Source organism: Ascochyta rabiei, chromosome 5, assembly GCF_004011695.2.
Source record: "Ascochyta rabiei chromosome 5, complete sequence".
In the NCBI taxonomy this organism is placed as follows: Eukaryota; Fungi; Ascomycota; class Dothideomycetes; order Pleosporales; family Didymellaceae; genus Ascochyta; species Ascochyta rabiei.
This window is the reverse complement of record NC_082409.1, coordinates 490,677-507,098: the sequence shown is the minus strand read 5'-3', so window position 1 is coordinate 507,098 and position 16,422 is coordinate 490,677. Positions and strand designations below refer to the sequence as shown.

At 58.4% G+C, this 16,422-nt stretch overlaps 7 protein-coding genes across 7 annotated transcripts, besides 26 other annotated features; 4 read left to right on the top strand and 3 right to left on the bottom strand.

Moving 5' to 3' along the window:
- Positions 1 to 144: 144 nt before the first annotated feature.
- EKO05_0003305 (Pyruvate decarboxylase) lies at positions 145 to 2,069 on the top strand (the record flags this gene model as incomplete). Its single annotated transcript, XM_038938226.1, has 2 exons — positions 145 to 1,687; positions 1,750 to 2,069. 2 exons carry the CDS (start codon positions 145 to 147, stop codon positions 2,067 to 2,069), a joined length of 1,863 nt encoding a protein of 620 aa, XP_038800958.1.
- Positions 1,474 to 1,526: a tandem repeat.
- A 347-nt stretch (positions 2,070 to 2,416) lies between the features above and the next one.
- EKO05_0003304 (39S ribosomal protein L22, mitochondrial) lies at positions 2,417 to 4,012 on the bottom strand (the record flags this gene model as incomplete). The annotated part of the gene is made up of 3 exons (XM_038938297.2): positions 2,417 to 2,556; positions 2,638 to 3,582; positions 3,973 to 4,012. The coding sequence occupies 3 exons, from the start codon at positions 4,010 to 4,012 to the stop codon at positions 2,417 to 2,419; spliced, it is 1,125 nt and encodes a 374-aa protein (XP_038800959.2).
- Positions 2,574 to 2,612: a tandem repeat.
- Positions 3,169 to 3,200: a tandem repeat.
- Positions 3,824 to 3,916: a tandem repeat.
- Positions 4,013 to 4,123: 111 nt separating the features above from the next.
- Positions 4,124 to 4,169: a tandem repeat.
- Positions 4,170 to 4,367: 198 nt separating this feature from the next.
- Positions 4,368 to 4,410: a tandem repeat.
- A 3-nt stretch (positions 4,411 to 4,413) lies between these two features.
- Positions 4,414 to 4,460: a tandem repeat.
- Positions 4,461 to 4,650: 190 nt separating this feature from the next.
- Positions 4,651 to 4,722: a tandem repeat.
- A 313-nt stretch (positions 4,723 to 5,035) lies between these two features.
- Positions 5,036 to 9,245, top strand: EKO05_0003303 (Splicing factor; the record flags this gene model as incomplete). The annotated part of the gene is made up of 3 exons (XM_059636136.1): positions 5,036 to 5,396; positions 5,556 to 5,625; positions 5,858 to 9,245. The coding sequence occupies 3 exons, from the start codon at positions 5,036 to 5,038 to the stop codon at positions 9,243 to 9,245; spliced, it is 3,819 nt and encodes a 1,272-aa protein (XP_059492119.1).
- Positions 7,673 to 7,707: a tandem repeat.
- Positions 9,057 to 9,099: a tandem repeat.
- Positions 9,246 to 9,276: 31 nt separating the features above from the next.
- Positions 9,277 to 9,317: a tandem repeat.
- A 192-nt stretch (positions 9,318 to 9,509) lies between these two features.
- Positions 9,510 to 9,535: a tandem repeat.
- Positions 9,521 to 9,586: a tandem repeat.
- A 40-nt stretch (positions 9,587 to 9,626) lies between these two features.
- Positions 9,627 to 9,747: a tandem repeat.
- A 105-nt stretch (positions 9,748 to 9,852) lies between these two features.
- Positions 9,853 to 10,020: a tandem repeat.
- A 122-nt stretch (positions 10,021 to 10,142) lies between these two features.
- Positions 10,143 to 10,169: a tandem repeat.
- A 153-nt stretch (positions 10,170 to 10,322) lies between these two features.
- On the bottom strand, positions 10,323 to 12,086 carry EKO05_0003302 (uncharacterized protein; the record flags this gene model as incomplete). The annotated part of the gene is made up of 2 exons (XM_038938364.2): positions 10,323 to 11,994; positions 12,046 to 12,086. The coding sequence occupies 2 exons, from the start codon at positions 12,084 to 12,086 to the stop codon at positions 10,323 to 10,325; spliced, it is 1,713 nt and encodes a 570-aa protein (XP_038800962.2).
- Positions 12,087 to 12,121: 35 nt separating this feature from the next.
- Positions 12,122 to 12,148: a tandem repeat.
- A 245-nt stretch (positions 12,149 to 12,393) lies between these two features.
- Positions 12,394 to 12,785, top strand: EKO05_0003301 (uncharacterized protein; the record flags this gene model as incomplete). Its single annotated transcript, XM_038938389.1, has 2 exons — positions 12,394 to 12,484; positions 12,604 to 12,785. The coding sequence occupies 2 exons, from the start codon at positions 12,394 to 12,396 to the stop codon at positions 12,783 to 12,785; spliced, it is 273 nt and encodes a 90-aa protein (XP_038800963.1).
- Positions 12,490 to 12,595: a tandem repeat.
- A 32-nt stretch (positions 12,786 to 12,817) lies between the features above and the next one.
- Positions 12,818 to 12,870: a tandem repeat.
- Positions 12,871 to 12,943: 73 nt separating this feature from the next.
- Positions 12,944 to 12,977: a tandem repeat.
- A 222-nt stretch (positions 12,978 to 13,199) lies between these two features.
- Positions 13,200 to 13,263: a tandem repeat.
- Positions 13,264 to 13,406: 143 nt separating this feature from the next.
- Positions 13,407 to 13,464: a tandem repeat.
- On the bottom strand, positions 13,463 to 14,233 carry EKO05_0003300 (uncharacterized protein; the record flags this gene model as incomplete). Its single annotated transcript, XM_038945402.1, has 1 exon — positions 13,463 to 14,233. The coding sequence occupies one exon, from the start codon at positions 14,231 to 14,233 to the stop codon at positions 13,463 to 13,465; it is 771 nt and encodes a 256-aa protein (XP_038800964.1).
- Positions 14,233 to 14,264: a tandem repeat.
- Positions 14,265 to 14,304: a tandem repeat.
- Positions 14,305 to 14,314: a tandem repeat.
- Positions 14,315 to 14,749: 435 nt separating this feature from the next.
- EKO05_0003299 (Protein-lysine N-methyltransferase efm4) lies at positions 14,750 to 16,006 on the top strand (the record flags this gene model as incomplete). The annotated part of the gene is made up of 1 exon (XM_038945403.1): positions 14,750 to 16,006. One exon carries the CDS (start codon positions 14,750 to 14,752, stop codon positions 16,004 to 16,006), a length of 1,257 nt encoding a protein of 418 aa, XP_038800965.1.
- Positions 16,007 to 16,314: 308 nt separating this feature from the next.
- Positions 16,315 to 16,340: a tandem repeat.
- Between the last annotated feature and the right edge of the window lie 82 nt (positions 16,341 to 16,422).

Genomic DNA, 16,422 nt, shown 5'->3' with positions numbered 1-16,422 from the left:
TTGCACTGTTATATTCGCCCCGATCCCGCATTGACGACGTACAGGTTCCCTTGAGCATTGATTCGCCTTTCGACCTCTTTTCTCCATCGCAACAGCACATCGCCTCGGATTGTAGACTGCTCCAGTCGAACACTGCTCGTAAGCATGAGTGCCACGGAGCCAGGCAAGATTTCACTCGGCCAGTACATGTGGGAGCGACTTCACCAGGTTGGTGTTGAGACCATCTTTGGAGTCCCGGGCGATTTCAATCTGCAGTTGCTCGACTCGATTTACGACACCGCAGGGGTCGAGTTGATAACGAACCAGAGCGAGCTCAACGCTGCGTACGCTGCTGACGGGTATGCCAGGGTCAAGGGCGTGCCTGGGTGTTTCGTCACGACCCACGGGGTGGGGGAATTGAGCGCTCTCAATGGGGTGGCGGGCGCAATGTCAGAGCACGTCAAGATGATACACATTGTGGGCCAGACTACACGAGCCATGCAGAGCAAGCACATGATGATCCACCACTCCATTGGACGAAAGCCAAATCACCAAACGTACAACAAGTGCTCTGAGCCCGTCCGTTGCGCCGCAGCAGAACTGTGGGACATCGAGACTGCACCGGCGGAAATCGACCGCGTGATAAGAGAATGCTTCATCCAGTCCGGCCCGGTCTACATCTTCCTCCCTCTCGACCTTTCCGCGGAGCAGGTAGACGCCAGTCTCCTCTCAACGCCAGTCGACATCTCTCCCCAAGTCGATGCTGAGGCCCAGAACGCTGCCGTGAGCGCCATATCCCGCGCGCTCAGTGAAGCCAAACACCCGTCCCTCCTTGTCGACGCACTGGTCCACCGCTTTGATGCCGTTTCCGAGACGCAGTCGCTCATCTCAACGCTGAGCGTTCCCTTCTTCTCCGCAAACATGGGCAAAGGCATCGTTGACGAAACCTCACCATACTACGTCGGCGTCTGGAACGGCGCGATTGGGACGCCTGGCGTGCGCGAAGCCGCCGAGTCTGCAGATCTCACAATCTTGCTGGGCTACCTGCCAGCAGACACGAACTCGGGTGGGTTCTCGCGAAACCTAAACTCGAGCGCGTGCATTGAGATCAACGCGCACGACGTCGTTGTCGGGGGGGAAAGGTACCCAGACACGGCTATCAAGCCGCTGCTCGCGGCCCTGGTGAAAGCGCTGCCCTCCACGCCCCAGCACGAAATCCCAAAGGCCGTCCTGCCCCCTCCGAGGATCCCGCTGGACAAAGACGCAGTCCACATCACGCAGTCCTGGCTGTGGCCGCAGATCGAGTCCTTCCTGCAGCCCAACGACATTGTAGTCGGCGAGACGGGAACGAGCGTGTTCGGACTGTGCGACATTGCGTTTCCAGCCAGCACGCAGCTCATCGCGCAGATCTACTACGGCAGCATCGGATACGCGACCGCCGCGACGCTGGGGATCGAAGTGGCGCGCAAAGAGCTGGAGGGCAAGAGGCCGCGAGGCGGCGGCGGCGGCGGCGGCGGCGGCGGCGGCGGTGGCGGTGGCGGTGGCGGGTGCAGGATGGGGAGAACGGTGCTGGTTACGGGCGACGGGTCCCTGGCGCTGACGATGCAGGAGCTTGGCACCATGATCAAAGCAGGCATCGCGCCTATCGTATTCGTGATCAACAACGACGGATACACGGTCGAGCGGCTGATCTGGGGCGCCCGGCAACGTGAGACTCCCTCCCCCTCCCCGATTTGCTGAAGCGCGGAGCTGACTTGTCCCTCGTTGCAGCGTACAACGACATCGTCCCACACGCGTACTCGCACCTCCTCCCGCTCTACCACCACCCTTCGCCAGCCGCGTCGTTCCACCGCGCGGCTACCAAGGTCGAGCTGCAAGCCATCCTGGCCAAGGCGTGCGTGAGGCAGCCGGAGAATCTGCAGCTGATTGAGCTTGTGGTGCCCATGATGGACACGAGCTGGCGGCTAGGAGCGCAGTTGGCGTGGCGGGGCGAGGAGCACAAGGAGCGGCTGACTCGGGAGGGATTCGTGGATGCATACGGGGGGTGGGGGCTGGACGGCGTGGCTGGGGGTAGTGTGGAGTGGAGCTAGATTCTTGTGTTGAGAGAGAGAGAGTGAATGCATCAAGGAATGAACAAAGGAAGACCACGTACCAATCCCCTGGACGGCGGGACGTTGTGGTTGAGATGTGTCGTGTGTGAAGGTATGGGTGGGGGGTGTGTAGGTGGTAGTGTGAGGTTGGGTATGTGACGTGAGCAGGTAAGTGGGCAGTAGAGGGTAGATGGCAAGCCTCGTGTGTGCTGAAAGGTTACTTGTGCGATGATACGGTCGTGGAAACAAAGCGTTTGCGGGAGGGTGTTGTACAGGCTCTTCGATGATGATGATGCTGCTCTACGCTATTCACACATGTGCGCTATGTTACATTGCCAGTCCTACCTCTACCACAGGCAGTACTGCCTCTGCGCTGTGATGGGTCGGTCGGGCAGGGCGACCCACAGCTTGCGGTTGTCGCGCTTCTTCTTGATTTCGTCCGAGATGCGCATCCGTGTCTTTTCTTCTTTGAGCAGGAAGGAGAAGCCTGGGTAGTGTTAGTGAATGAGTGGATGAATGGATGAATGGATGAATGGATGAATGCAAGATAAGACGAGACTAGACGTACTGGTTGTTCGGTGTGTCAGCATATTCACCCTTCCTCTCGCTCTGAACTCGGGGCTCTTCCAGCTCTCGCCCCTCCCGCACCAGGCCTGGTCAATGTAGATCTCGGTCGCGTCCGTGACGAGCTTCTTCTTGCCGTCCTTGAGCTCAATGAGCTGGGTGGCGCCCTTTGTCTTGGGCGTCTTCTCGTCGAGGTTGGCCAGGGTGGAAGCGACCTCGTTCCTCTGCTCGATCCACTTCTTCAAGGCGTTCCTGTCACCCAGGCCCATGCCTCGCGCGGCAATGGCCTCGTCCTGGGCGATGATGAGGCCCTTGTAGATGTCGCGGGCAATCTTCTTGGGGGAGAAGCGCAGCTGGACAAGGGCCTCGGAGACGGTCTTGCCCTGGATCTGGTTCAGGATCTTGGTCATCTTCTTGACCGAGGTGGGGAGGAAGTTTGACTTGTACAGCGAGGATCGCTCGGTACGGAGGATCTTTGCGGCCTTGGTCATGCGGCCGTGCTTGGAGAGGCCCTTGATGACGAGCTTGCGCTCGAGGCGGCGGCGGGCGGCGGGGGCGGGGTCGAGGTTCACGTCGAGCAGGCGCTTCTCCTCCTCCTTCTGGACGGCCAGTCTGCGCTGCTCGGCCTGTGCCTTGAGCGCGGCCTTGTCGGTTGGGGCGAGGTCCTTGCGCCATCCGGGGATCAGGCGCTCGGGGTTGAAGAGCGGCGAGGGGGCGGTGAAGGAGCCTCCGTCACGCAGTGTGGTGGACGGCTTCTTCGGGGCGCCGGCGGTCTGCTCGGACCGGTCTGCCTCTGCTGCGGCGCGCTCGGATTCCCGCTGCTGCAGGTACTTCTCCAGCAGGGGGTTGGAGAGGTCATCGTTGGCGGTTGAGGGTTTGGTCGATGCATTGCGCCGTGCGAGTGAAGGGAGGCTGGTCCATTGTGTGCATTGGGGGCGGAGGGCGAGGGCTGGAGGAGGGCTTGTCAGTGCCTGCAGTGGGTGGAGGTGGAGGAGGTGGAGGAGGAGGTGGAGGAGGAGGTGGAGGAGGAGGTGGAGGAGGAGGTGGAGGAGGAGGTGGAGGAGGAGGTGGAGGAGGAGGTGGAGGAGGAGGTGGAGGAGGAGGTGGAGGAGGAGGTGGAGGAGGAGGTGGAGGAGGAGGTGGAGGAGGAGGTGGAGGAGGAGGTGGAGGAGGAGGTGGAGGAGGAGGTGGAGGAGAGGAGAGGGGAGGAGAGGAGGAGATGGAGAAGGAGAGGAGAGGAGAGGGAGGAGATGGAGAAGGAGAGGAGAGGAGAGGAGAGGAGAAAGCGACGTCTGCATCCACGTCGTTGCTGGCCATGAAAGGAGGTGGGACTACTCACCCGACTGCGCGAGCCGCCGTGAGGGTGTTCGTGTGCTCATGGTGATGCTCAACCGCCCAATTGCGCGGCGTGGATGGCGACGGACGACGTGCAGTGCGGTCGAAGCACTCCGAGAAATTCAACGGCACTTGCCGCTCCGCCCAGGGCGCCCCAGCACGCAGCACGGCAGCACGGCAGCACGGCAGCACGGCAGCACGCCTCGAACCCACGTGACCGACCACAGCCGCGTGCAGATCTTTATCGACAAAGTGAGGCAGTGATCAGCTCGTCGCGACGAGATCCGGCTGCCTCGTATATGCCGTGCGCTTTTGCTTTGCACCCCGTCCTGCGCCCATCCGCCTCCGTCTTTGCCTTGCCGTTGCTGCGTGTGTCGTGAGCCTCACCCTTGTCCGCGACCTCGACCTTGTCCTTGTCCTTGTCCTCGTCCTCGTCCTCGTCACCGCCCTGGCCCTGGCCCTGGCCCTGGCCCTCGCCCTGGCCCTCGCCCTTCGGCTGTCACATCTCCCGCCGCCCGCAGGACCGCCGTCGTTGGCTGATCTAGCTCCGCCGCGCCTGAGCTTTCGTGTTTGCGTTGAAGTTGAACCTTTTCTTCTAGACCATAGCTGTGCATCCAACTCTCCCTCCAACCACTCCCAACTCCCCTCTCTCCACTTCCCACGCCGGCGCAACAGGCTGCTACCACGCCCACGCCCACGTCCACGCCCACGCCCACGCTCACGCCCACGCCCACGCACACGCCCACGCACACGCTCCCCCAAACCTCACCACTGCCGCCTCGAGCCCTCCGCTGCGGCATTCCGTCCGCTTGCCGTTCCATGCCGCCCGTCACCAGCACCTCGCGACCCCATAGTCCCTGCAGCCATTGCGCCCGTGACCCATCGACTGCCCACCACACATAGCATCGGCCCCTGCTTTGACAGCTGTGGATCGCGACAACAATTCAAGAATAACAATTCAAGAATAACAATTCAAGAATAACAATTCAAGAACAACAATCCAAGTCTTGTTTCGAGCTTTCCGTCTTGATTCGACCAAGCGCTGCGAAGCACCACCCACGGTCGCAATGGACATCAACTCGCTGCTATCGCCCTCGGACTCGCCTGCCCAGACGCCCCCTCCACCGCCTGCGCATCCCTCGCCGTCGACGCTGGCTGCCCGTTCGCCTGGCAAGCACCCCGTCCGCCAGCCGTTGCCCTCGCGAACCCCTTCAGGATTGAGCCAGCAGATCACATCGTCGCCGCAACTCCACCTTGCTCACCAGAACATCCCTTCGCCGGGCTACGCCCACCTCACAAACGGCGCAAGACCCGTCCACAGCGCCACAAGCACGCCTCAACCCCTGGGCTCGCCACACGATGCGCGCATGACACCCCCGTCCCATTTGTACCGGCAAGCCTCAACACCAGGCATGGATGCACTGGCAGGTGGGTGCCCCGTTCCATGTAAGAGTGGCTATGTTGGACAGGCCATGGGACAGTGCATGCCTTGGCAAGCACTGCCATTTCCACACTCGCAAGACATGGCTAGCGCACCTGCCATGCTTGCCAATGGGCGTGGTGACGACAAGGCTGACCATCATGCAGATCTTGCAAGCATGCAACAACAGCAGCAAGCCACCCGGCAGAACTCGCTCGGCCACCAACGCCCAGTAACGTAAGTCAACCAGCACAGCCTTTCAGTCACGGCCGCACTTTCCTTCCACGTTCCATCGCGCACACTCGGTCGAACGTCGGATCGAATTTCGCCCAACGATCGACCGTCCTAATCCGTCTCACGGTGAAGCGCGTTGTTTGTTGTCTAGCTGCCGTCACGGGGGCCGCCTGCCTGCTGAAGTCTTGGCGCTGAAAAAAAAAACTGGGCCAACAATCGCTGAACAAAATCACAGATTACAACACCTTGGGCAACATCTCTCAGGCGAGTCGGTGGCCAGCGTCGCCATGTCGGAACATTCTCCGAGACCGCGCAGCTTTGCGACAAGGTCTCTGGACCAGCAACACATCGACTACCTCGACCAACTGGACCGGGATCTTATAGAAAACCCATTCAACTACTACAGCCATCTTGCCCTGGTCACAACGCTTCACCAAGGGTTCCAAAATCACCTTGCGTCGATCGATTTGAGCCCACATGCCTATGAGCTCATTCACATCCTGCGCGACGCGTACAGAGTCATGTCGGAAAAGTATCCACTCGGCGAAACACTTTGGCACTATCGTCTCAACGACGAAAAGATACTAGCGACCAATTCGGAAGAGCGCATGGGTGTGCTCGAGCTGCACAAACAAGCAACACACGAAGAGCCTTACAGCGCGAAACTCTGGGCTGCATACGGCGAGTACGTCAGCTATCTTGTCGCCTGCTCGTGGGAACAGCTCCCACCAGAGGAGTGGTCAGAGGAGGACAGGCTCATTGGCCGTGAGCTCTTTCAGCCGCAATTGCTAATGGATGCTCTACAGCAAGGCGCGGAAAGGGTCAAGTACAATCTGCAAGAAAGCAACTTGGTCTGGGATCGCTATCTGCAGGTTCTGGAAGAGGACCTCGAACGCACCGGCTTGAGCCAGGAAAAAGTGACGAGAATTGCTTCCATATACAACGAACGATTAGGTCTGCCGCATGCCACATGGTCACACACTCGATCGAGATACATCTCCTTTATCCAGCGCTACAACCTCGGTGATCCTGAACAAGTGAACGAGCAAGTCACGCAAAAGAACACACACATTATCCAACAGTGCGCCAATCGCGAGGATTACGAGTTCAAGGTTCTCCAGGCCATTCAACAGGGCGATCAGAATGCAGAGTACCATGCCATTACCCGTTACCTGAAGTGGGAGAAACGGACCATGGGCGTCTACAGCTTCCCGCTGGTCAACGCACTCTACGAGCGCGCTACACTTCGCTTCCCCGTCGATCCTTCGATATGGGAGGACCACGTTGAGTTTCTCATCTGGCAACAAAATCGTTCCGTCGATTTGCTGAATGTGCTAGAGCGCGCTACACGACACTGCCCCTGGTCTGGATCGCTTTGGTCTCACCGGATACTAACGCTTGAAGTGGAGAACAAGGCTTTCGAGGATATTGAGCACGTCAAACACACCGCCACTGGGACTGGGTTACTGGAGCACTCTGACTTGGAAGAGATCATCAAGGTCCAGATCGCTTGGTGCGGTTACTTGCGACGACGCGCTTTCGACGATCCCAAGGCTACAGATGACGACGCCGACATTGCTGAAGTGGGCATACGTTCTGCGTTGGAGTTTGTAAGAGAGGTCGGTATGAAAAAGCATGGGCGAGATTGGGCCGGCGACACAAAATACCGACTCGAGCGCATCCACATGAAGTACTGGCTCCAGCGCGGCAACGTTGACGAAGCTCGTAATATATGGGAGTCCCTAGTGAAACGCCAAGCTGACTCGTATGATTTCTGGTACCGCTGGTACATCTTCGAGATGGTCTTTTGGTCCCAACACGCGATACGCACTGAACAGAACGCCGGCCAACAATTGCTGACGCCCACACGTGCTACAGCCGTTCTGGAACGTGCCATGGAACGCCTGCAAACGATCAACCACCCGGAGCCGATTGTGGAAATGTACATGAACCATTGCGAGCAACACGAGACAGCGCTGAAGGTCAGGAGCGCTGTAATCGAAAAGAGACGAGCGGAACGTATGGTCTCGATCCGGAAGGACAAGGAGAAGGCGGCTGCTGAGGCGGCTGCGGCTGCGGCTCGGCCTCAGCCCGACGATTTCACTGATGTTTCTGGAAAGAGGAAAAGGGACGACACGGGTGCTGATGAGGATGCTACGGCGAAGAAGAGCAGGCAAGCAGACTCCGAAGATGTGTCCCCAGCTGCAGTGCCAGTCGATGGCGAAACCGTCCGTGCCAGCGAGGCTCCCTCTGAAGGCCAGTCAGGTCTGAAGCGCGATCGGGAGCACACGTCCGTTATTGTTAAGAAACTGCCAGCCGACACCACGCAAACCCAGATCAGACAATTCTTCACGGATGCTGGTACAGTCCGGAACCTAGTCCTCAAACCAGAGCAGGACAGTCTAACAGCTGTTGTCGAGTTTGAGACTTCAGAGGAGGCTGACTACGCTCTGAGCAAGGAGGCCAAGGGCTTCAAAGGTCACAACATCTCGATCGAGCGCGGAGAGAGTACGACACTCTACGTTACCAACTACCCAGCCCATGCCGACGAAGCCTATCTACGGAAGCACTTCGCTCCGTTTGGCGAGATCATTGGCTTCAGGTTCCCGTCCCTCAAATTCGATACCCATCGTCGCTTCTGTTACGTACAGTTTGCCAACGCTGCACAGGCGGTTGCTGCAACTCAGCTGGACGGTACTGACGTGGAAGGACTGAAACTCAGCGTGAAGATCTCGAATCCCCAAGCTAAGAAGAAGCGCGACGGCGCAACTGCCGAAGGACGCGAGGTCTACGTTTGGCATCTCAACTTCAAGATCAAGAAGCAGGAGGTTCAGGAAACGTTTGCACAGTTCGGCCACATCGACCGCATCAACTTTCCAACCCTCAAGAACGGCAACAACAAGGGCTTCTGCTTCGTGGTGTACGATACGAAAGACAGCGCCGATGCGGCAGCCGCCGAGATGGACAAGAAGGACTTTTGGGGCCTCGAGCTCCATGTTGAGATCGCAAACGACCGAAACGAAACCAAGCCGAAGATCCGGTCGACGCTCGAGAACGCGGTCAGCCCTGCGGCGCCTGACGCAACCCCAGGTGCAGCGGAGGCAGCTCCGGCTACAGCACCTGCTGCGTCGTTCAAGGCCGCGCCCTTCAACGAGCGGTCTCTCGCGATCCTGAACCTCCCTGACACGGTCCCGGACGTGCGCATCAAACCGCTCGTCGAAAAGTACGGGTTCAAGAAGATCACGCTTGAACCTCAACACGGCGGGGCGGTGATTGAATTCACCAGCGTTGAAGGCGCAGGCAAAGCCGAGATTGCGCTGCAAGGGCTCGACTTTGAAGGGCGCAAGCTGCGCGTCGGTACGGTGCGTGATCTGCGACAGCAAAAAGGCGAGTGGAAAGCAGCCAACAGCTTCGTCCAACCCAACCGCGTCAACCGGCCGACGGCGAGAGGCGGAGGGCGGGCGCGCGGCAGGACGGGCTTTGGCGCGAGACCTGCGGTACCCCGGGCAGCGGCGCCGATGACGAACGGAGAGGCGGCCAAGAGCAACAACGACTTCCGCAACATGATCCTAAACCAAGGTGGGAAAGAAGCGGCCAAGAGCGAGGATAGGATGGAAGAATAATGGCAGGAGAGAGAAGGCGAAGGAGAGAGGTTGTATGTGTGTGTGTGTGTATGTGTGGGGGTATGGGGTGTGGGAACACGGAGGGGGATGTCACGAATGCATCACGGCGCTTTTTTATCAGGATTGTGCACTTTTACCTGTTGTTTCCATTCCATCTACCCCCCCTCCTTTTTCTATATATCTCTTCTCCCCCCCCCAGCTCGCGCGCTGCACGGACTGCGTGGGCAGTATCCCGGCATGCAGAGCAAGGCACCTACAGCAACTATGGCATGGCATGGCATTCCTGGCATTTGGCATCTGGCGTTGGACATGTGGCGTTGGACATCTGGCATCTAGCATCTCACAGCATGATTAATCAAAGACCGATACGAATGTGGAGTTTTCTTCTTTCTTCTTCTTCTTCTTCTTCTTCTTCTTCTTCTTCTTCTTCTTCTTCTTCTTCTTCTCCTTCTTCTCCTTCTTCTTCTTCTTCTTCACCTTCTTCACCTTCTTCTTTTTGCTTTGTTTTAAAATCTACGTCAATCGGTAGTAGAATGCATGGTTGGTTTTGATATGGACTTGCGTGGTTCGCCTCGCCCTCTCTCTCTCTCTCTATCGTCTTTCGTTATCTGTCTGTCTCTGTCTGTCTCTGTCTGTCTCTGTCTGTCTCTGTCTGTCTCTGTCTGTCTCTCTCTGTCTCTCTCTGTCTGTCTGTCTCTCTCTGTCTGTCTGTCTCTCTCTGTCTGTCTGTCTCTCTCTGTCTGTCTGTCTCTCTCTGTCTGTCTGTCTCTCTCTGCATACATGATTCAACGGTGCTGATCGAATTGGTCTCGGTGGTTCTGGAGGGCTGGGGTGTTTTTGGATCGTGAGCATGGATGGTTCGTTCGCAGCCTGGGATGATTGGTTCGGTTCGGTGTAATGGATGGATGGATGGATGGATGGATGCTGTGATTGTTATCTTTTCTTCCATTTTTCTTCTTTTCTTCTTTTTGAAACTCTATTCATGATTGTTCTTGGTAAAGTTGTGGTGTTGGTGACTAGGCTTGCGGGTTGTTCCTCATGACTGCCATCTTTGGTTCTCCGTCACGACTTCTCGACTCAACATCTACACTCGACGCCCCTGCGACTCACACACAGATACTTGACGCCTTTGTAGGGCGTGACGCCGCCTCCCAGACCGCGAGATCTCTTGGCGTCGACGTTCAGACTCTCCACCTTGATGCCGCTGGGCAGCCAGCCCTTGACGCTGAAGCTGACCGTGGCGGCGCTGGGCATGAGGACTTTGTTCATCTTTTTCCGCTTGGCGTCGGCGTCGGCGTCGTTATGGGGTTTGCGGTCGGAAGCAAAGCGTGCAGATTGGTAGCTACTCGTCTGGTCGTCGTCGTAGTTGTAGGTGGCTGTGGAGAGCGAGACGGCTGTGTCGTCAAAGCTCTCTCCCACCTCGTCATCTTGCTGCCCCACAACGGTGCCCGAGAGGGTAGCGTGGCACCCGACGCCGCCGCCGCGGTCTTGGGACATGAGGAGGGCGATCTCGCGAGACGAAATGCGCCACTCGATGGAGGTGGATCCCGGCGCGTACGCTGCGTCGCCCGTGCCTCGTGCCACGCGCAGATCCAGGATGTTGCGTACGGACGACGGGAGCGGGATGTGGATGACCATCTCTTCAATGGCGGGCGCGGTGGATGTACCTGAGCCGCCTGTAGCGGCTATGCGAGCGCCCAAGCCACCGCGCGAGGAGGCCGAGGACGGCGCGGGCGCGGATGACTTGCCGGTGAAGCGCGGGTTGAGCTGGAGTCTGACTTGAAAATCGCTTCCGCTGGGGCCGAGAGAGGTATGCACGCTCACTGTGGCGGGGATGGCGAGCTTTGGGAGCTGCGCAGGTGAAGCGGAGAAGGCGTCAAGCGCAGAGGGACCGAGGAGGTCGACTTCATAGCCGGCGAGCACGAAGCGGCCATCTGGGGGCACAAAGGACAGCTCGCCGGGCCTCTCTTTCCAGCGGTTGAGGCGGACGCAGGGATGGAAGACGGGGAGAGACATGGCGTTGGTTATCCCGCCGGGGCAGCCGAGGTGGAGGACGAGTTCGGGGACGCCGGAGACTTTTGCGGTGAAGGCTATGGTGCCGTTGGCGATGGCGGACAGGGGCCGGCCCGAGGGCGAGAGGGTGACGGACAGGGACTCGACGACGTCGACGTACATCTCGTTGCTGGTGTGGCGGACGTTCGCTCTGCGCCAGGGCACGGGCGAGGTGGACGGGGCGGTGTTGCTTGGCCCCAGGTGTGGACTGAGGCCGGACCCGCCCCTGCCCAGCGAGAAGGGGGTGCTGGAGGGGGCCAGAGAGCTCGGGGTGGTGCTCGGCAGGCCGACGCCGCCCAGCAGGCTCTTCATCAGCGAGGGGGCATCGACCAGGTCGCGCAGGGCGTTCGGCTCGGTGCAGCTCACGATGCCGCCGTCGACCATTTCCGTCAGCAGCTGGGCGACGACGTCATAGTTGGCCTCGATCTTGGCGGCGAGCAGCGGGGCGCCGAGGTAGTCCTCGAGGACGTCGGCGACGCGGTGCAGGAACTCGAGGACGGCGAGGGGGTTGGTGTCGGCGGAGCATGGCGCCAAGAAGAGCAGCTGGTCCTGGACGAGCGAGTAGAGGAGCGTGGCCGGGTTGGTGGCCGGGAGGTAGAGCAGCGAGGGCCGCGGGGCCGGGTGGGCGAGGTAGAGGGGCAGGAGGGTGCTGCTCGACGGCGGGCGGCCGTTGAACGTGTGCTCGAGCACCGGGTTGCTGCCACTTGTCAGGCGGGGGGCGGGCGCGGGGGGCAGCAGCCACGCTTACTTGTGCTCATCGAAGACAAACAGCGCTTCCATTGTGCTCATCGTGCTGGGTCGTGGAGCTGTCACCGGCGCGCCATGGGGGAGGGGGGAGGGGGGGGGGGGGGACAGGCCAACGCGCGAGCTTCAAGCGGACGATGCAGCGTGCAGGGCAGCGCAGCGCAGCCCCACGACGCCCACGACGGGCACGACGGGCGCGACGTGGGGGTTGGCCGCGGGAGTCTCGCGCCTGCGGTCCGAGCGCCGTGAGTCCAGGCAGCCCTGCATCGGCCATTCAGAAGTCCTGTCAGGCTAGGCTGTCTGGGCTCTGACTGTCAGCCACGGCGTGTCGGCCCTCAACCTCACCACAGCCATGGCAAACGACGTTGCGACGCCCACCTTCCAAGAAGCCCTGAAGCAGGACAAGGCCCAGTTCGACGACTGCACCCCCTGTCGTCTTGTTGGTAAGCAGCACCAGCACCGCAGCACGAACACGTGCCAGCACCAGCACCGCAACACGAACACGTCCAAGCACCAGCACCGCACCGCAGCACGTCCAAGCACCACTGACCAGCGACGCCAGGCAGCGCAACCTTTGTCGGTCTCGGCGCCTTCACCTACCTGTCTGGGCATTCTCAGCTCAACGCGCAAGAAGCCGTCATCCGACAGAGCAAGAGCGTCTTCGGCATGGCGAGCAGAAGAGCCGCCCTCACCTCGACGAGCGCCGTCTTTGTAGGCCTGGGCGTCTACAGGTGGTTTGCCTGAGCCTATGCAGTCCGTCATGGAAAGAGAAGGAGAAAAGAAAAATAAAACATAAAAATAAAAATAAAACATAAAAATAAAAATAAAAGCCTCTTCTACCTAGTGGTAGGGTAGGGTAGGGTGTAGACGAGAGAAACAGGAGTTGCTGCTTTACGCTGGAGAAAATTAAAATAAAAATAAAAATAAAAATAAAAAATCAAGTGATGCAGTATTGAATTAGCAGTTGTTTCTTGCTTCTCTTCTACCTCCTCCTCCTCCACCGCCCGGCCCACGCTCGGCTCAAGCTCAAGCTCAATAGAACGGTACATGCCATCTCTGCTGCTACAGAACCGACACGAATCAGGAATATTCCCGTGGTATATAGTAAAACTCCGCACAATGCCACATGAGCAACTCCACCCAATGCATAATCAAATCCTGGAATCTGGACTCTGGACTCTGGAATCCGGAATCCGGAATCTGGAATCTGGAATCTGGAATCCCTTCCCTGCCCAATGCGCCTGACCTACATGTCCTGATGCTCTTCCTCTCCAACTCTTCAAAGACATGCTCACGCTCTCCGAAGCACACAACTATACCCTCCCTCCTAGGAACATGATCATGATCCCTCCTAAACACATGACTATCCCATCTCATTCCATAAAATGTAATCTCACCTCATCTCATCCCATCCCATCTCATCATGTCATACGCCCCCGCTTCGGCCCTCCACCAGCCCCGTCCCGTCGATCGTTGGCTCCGTCTGGGTGAAAGGAATCCATCATCCTTCGCTTCTGCCCCGCGCCCTGACCCAGCTGGAACAGGTTCTGTGTCGCCGTCCTCTGCAGGTTGCGCGACGCAGACCGATTCGCGTGTCGCTCGCGCCGAGGGGCAGCAAATGCACGCCTCGCAGCCGCCGACAGGTCGCCAAACGCTGCGTCCGTGTTCACGCTGCAAGGGTACGGCTGCGAGGGCGAGGAAAACTCAAACACCTGGTGCAGCGGCGATGTCTCTTGCTCCGTGATGGATGCCTCCAGCTGCACCGGCGGCGGCGCCGAATCACACCGCTGCGCCGCCTCGGCGTGGAGATCCGGCGTGCGCGCCGCTTCCGGGCTGATGTTGCGTTCCATGATGGGCGATGAACTACGGGCCCGCTTGTCGTCCATGTCGTTTGTGTCGTTCTCGTCGTCTTCGTCGCTGTTGGCGTGTCGTGGCCCATCTAGCCGCTCCGTTGCCCAATGCCGTATCCGCCACCCTTCCCCGTTCCCCACACCCAAGTTCTCCTTGTCCAGAAATGTGAGGAGGTCGTCAAGAGCTTCTTGGTAGCCCTCACTGCGGGCACGATCGCTGTCTGCCAGAGCCGACTTGTAGAGGTTGGTCAGCTGCAGGGCGGCGTTCTTGAATGACTGGTGGACATCCGGCTGCCGCTTCGTCTTGGGCAACGACTTGTTGAGACTTCGCATCGAGTCCATGGTGGTGGCGGATGGTGGCGGATGGTGGCGGGTGGTGAGTGTGTGTCTGTGTCTGTGTGTCTGTGTGTGTGGTTGCAGGTGCCTTCCTAGATACACGTCAGTTCTTGTGCGTCGTTTCAAAGAGGGAAGAACCCGCACCTGCCGAAAGCGTCAACGTGCTCAAAGGAGCGTTGTGTGCCTGACGAGGCAAATGATCACGTATGCGCAAACAGTGATGCCTCAGTTTGAGCTTCTGCAAGAAGGGCAGTAGGGGCGCAATGAGGGGTGTGAGGTAGCTCAGGTGGGGGGGACTCCTCCACTGGAGACAACGCTCTTTCCTGACTGTCCGTGCGTAGCCCACACTTTGTCAGACCCTGGTCACTGACGTCCTCGACCACGAAACACCACGAACATTCTACCGATACATGGTTCTTGGCAGACCTGTCACCCACAAGTTACAACACTTGGGTACAGACAGCCAAACGCAACCTTGCTCCTTGCCTCTTGGAACGACGCGATTATGGATGACTCTCGGACATGACCTCACCTTTCGAGCGCCTCCCTGCCGAGGTATTCGATATCATTGCAGCCTGCCTCGACTTGCCCGAATATCAATCACTCCGTTTAACCTCACAGCGACTTCACCTACTGACTCTGTCAACATTCACCAAGAGGTATTTCGCCAAGTTGATCACCACCCTCGGTTCGCCGTCGCTGGATCGCCTGGGAAATGTGGCGAGTCACAACCACCTGTCCCAGTCGGTAACCACGCTGGAGATTAGACTGCTCAATCACCGCGACTACAAAGACCTGACCAAGATTGCAAGGATTGGCATTTTCCCACCACCCAAGCGGTTCCCAAAGGTGTCGTGTATTAGGTCGGAAAACATCGTCCGGGAAAGTACCCTTCACGACGATGTGCTTGCAAATAGGCACGCCAAGTGTATCACGGAGCGCCTGGCTCGTGGCTTACTAGGCTTTGACAATCTAAAAGCAATCCGATTCCGTGCGCATCAGGCTGAGCCACTCGAGTGGAACGCGACTGCAATTCCAGACGAGGACGAGGTGTTCCGGTCCAGATGTCTGCGAGCTGTATTCGACGCCGTGCTGAAGAGTGGCATTGCGCTGGAGATGTTCAGTATGGGGAAAGAGAAGGGCCTTGCAGCCTTGAGCAAATGTGCCAATGTGCCGTACCCCGCGCTGCAACTGCCCGTTGAGTACCTGCAGAGGCTGCGGCCATGTCTCCGAGAATTAGATACTTTGACTTTGTCCATTGTCAGTCAACACAACGGCCACCACAGGCTTCCCGGCTGGGAAAACAGTTTAGGCAGGTTCATCGCCACCGCACCAGGGCTGCGCCACCTGACTTTATCTCTCGACCGAAAGTGTCAAGTCTCCCAGTACGGTGCGCGCATCATTCGTTCTCTATCGGATTCGATTCAGATCCAGACTCTGGAGAGCTTCCATCTTGGCAATTCCACTTTCCATGAGTCAGATCTGGCCAAGTTGGTCAAAACACATGCCGGGACGCTGCAGCGACTCATCCTCACCAACGCCTGCTTGCTGACTGGTAATTGGGCGTCGTTGTTGTCTTCGTTCAAAGCGGCTCAGCGCCTGCGCTGCCTTCGACTCGCATCCATTGACGGCGCAGGAAGCCCTGTGCAGTGCCGACAGCGGGACAAGGAGCGTCAGAAAATCACCTTGACTACTGGTGAGCAAGAGCCTTGCATGAGCCACCTGCTGGACGAGCTAAGGAAAGCGTTCATGGATATTCCCGTCTCCATGTACGCATAAGTGCATTCTTGGCATGGGCTTTTTCAATTGGGATCACGCGCAGCAAGTACGTAGTAACCTATGAACACCTCGTGAAGAGAGAGCATGCACATTCCAGTTTGAACATGTAGAACTTTTCACATTCGCTCAAAACGCCACCCCTCCACGCGCGCCTGGGTATCTACATGGACCTAAGACAGCCCTTAGATGGCCCTCCTTTGCCTCCTCCCCTATGCGTGACGAACATGACCGGCCTATGCACAAAGCTTCATCCTCAACGTCAACCGGGGATGACCAGCTAAGAGAGTATCCACAATCGGCCTCTGCAGCAAACAGACAAATAAACAACAAACAAGCTGCGTACAAAAAACGTCGAACAACGTCGAGCAACACCCGGGGTATGAAACGCATACAACCACCAAACAATGTGGCATGCC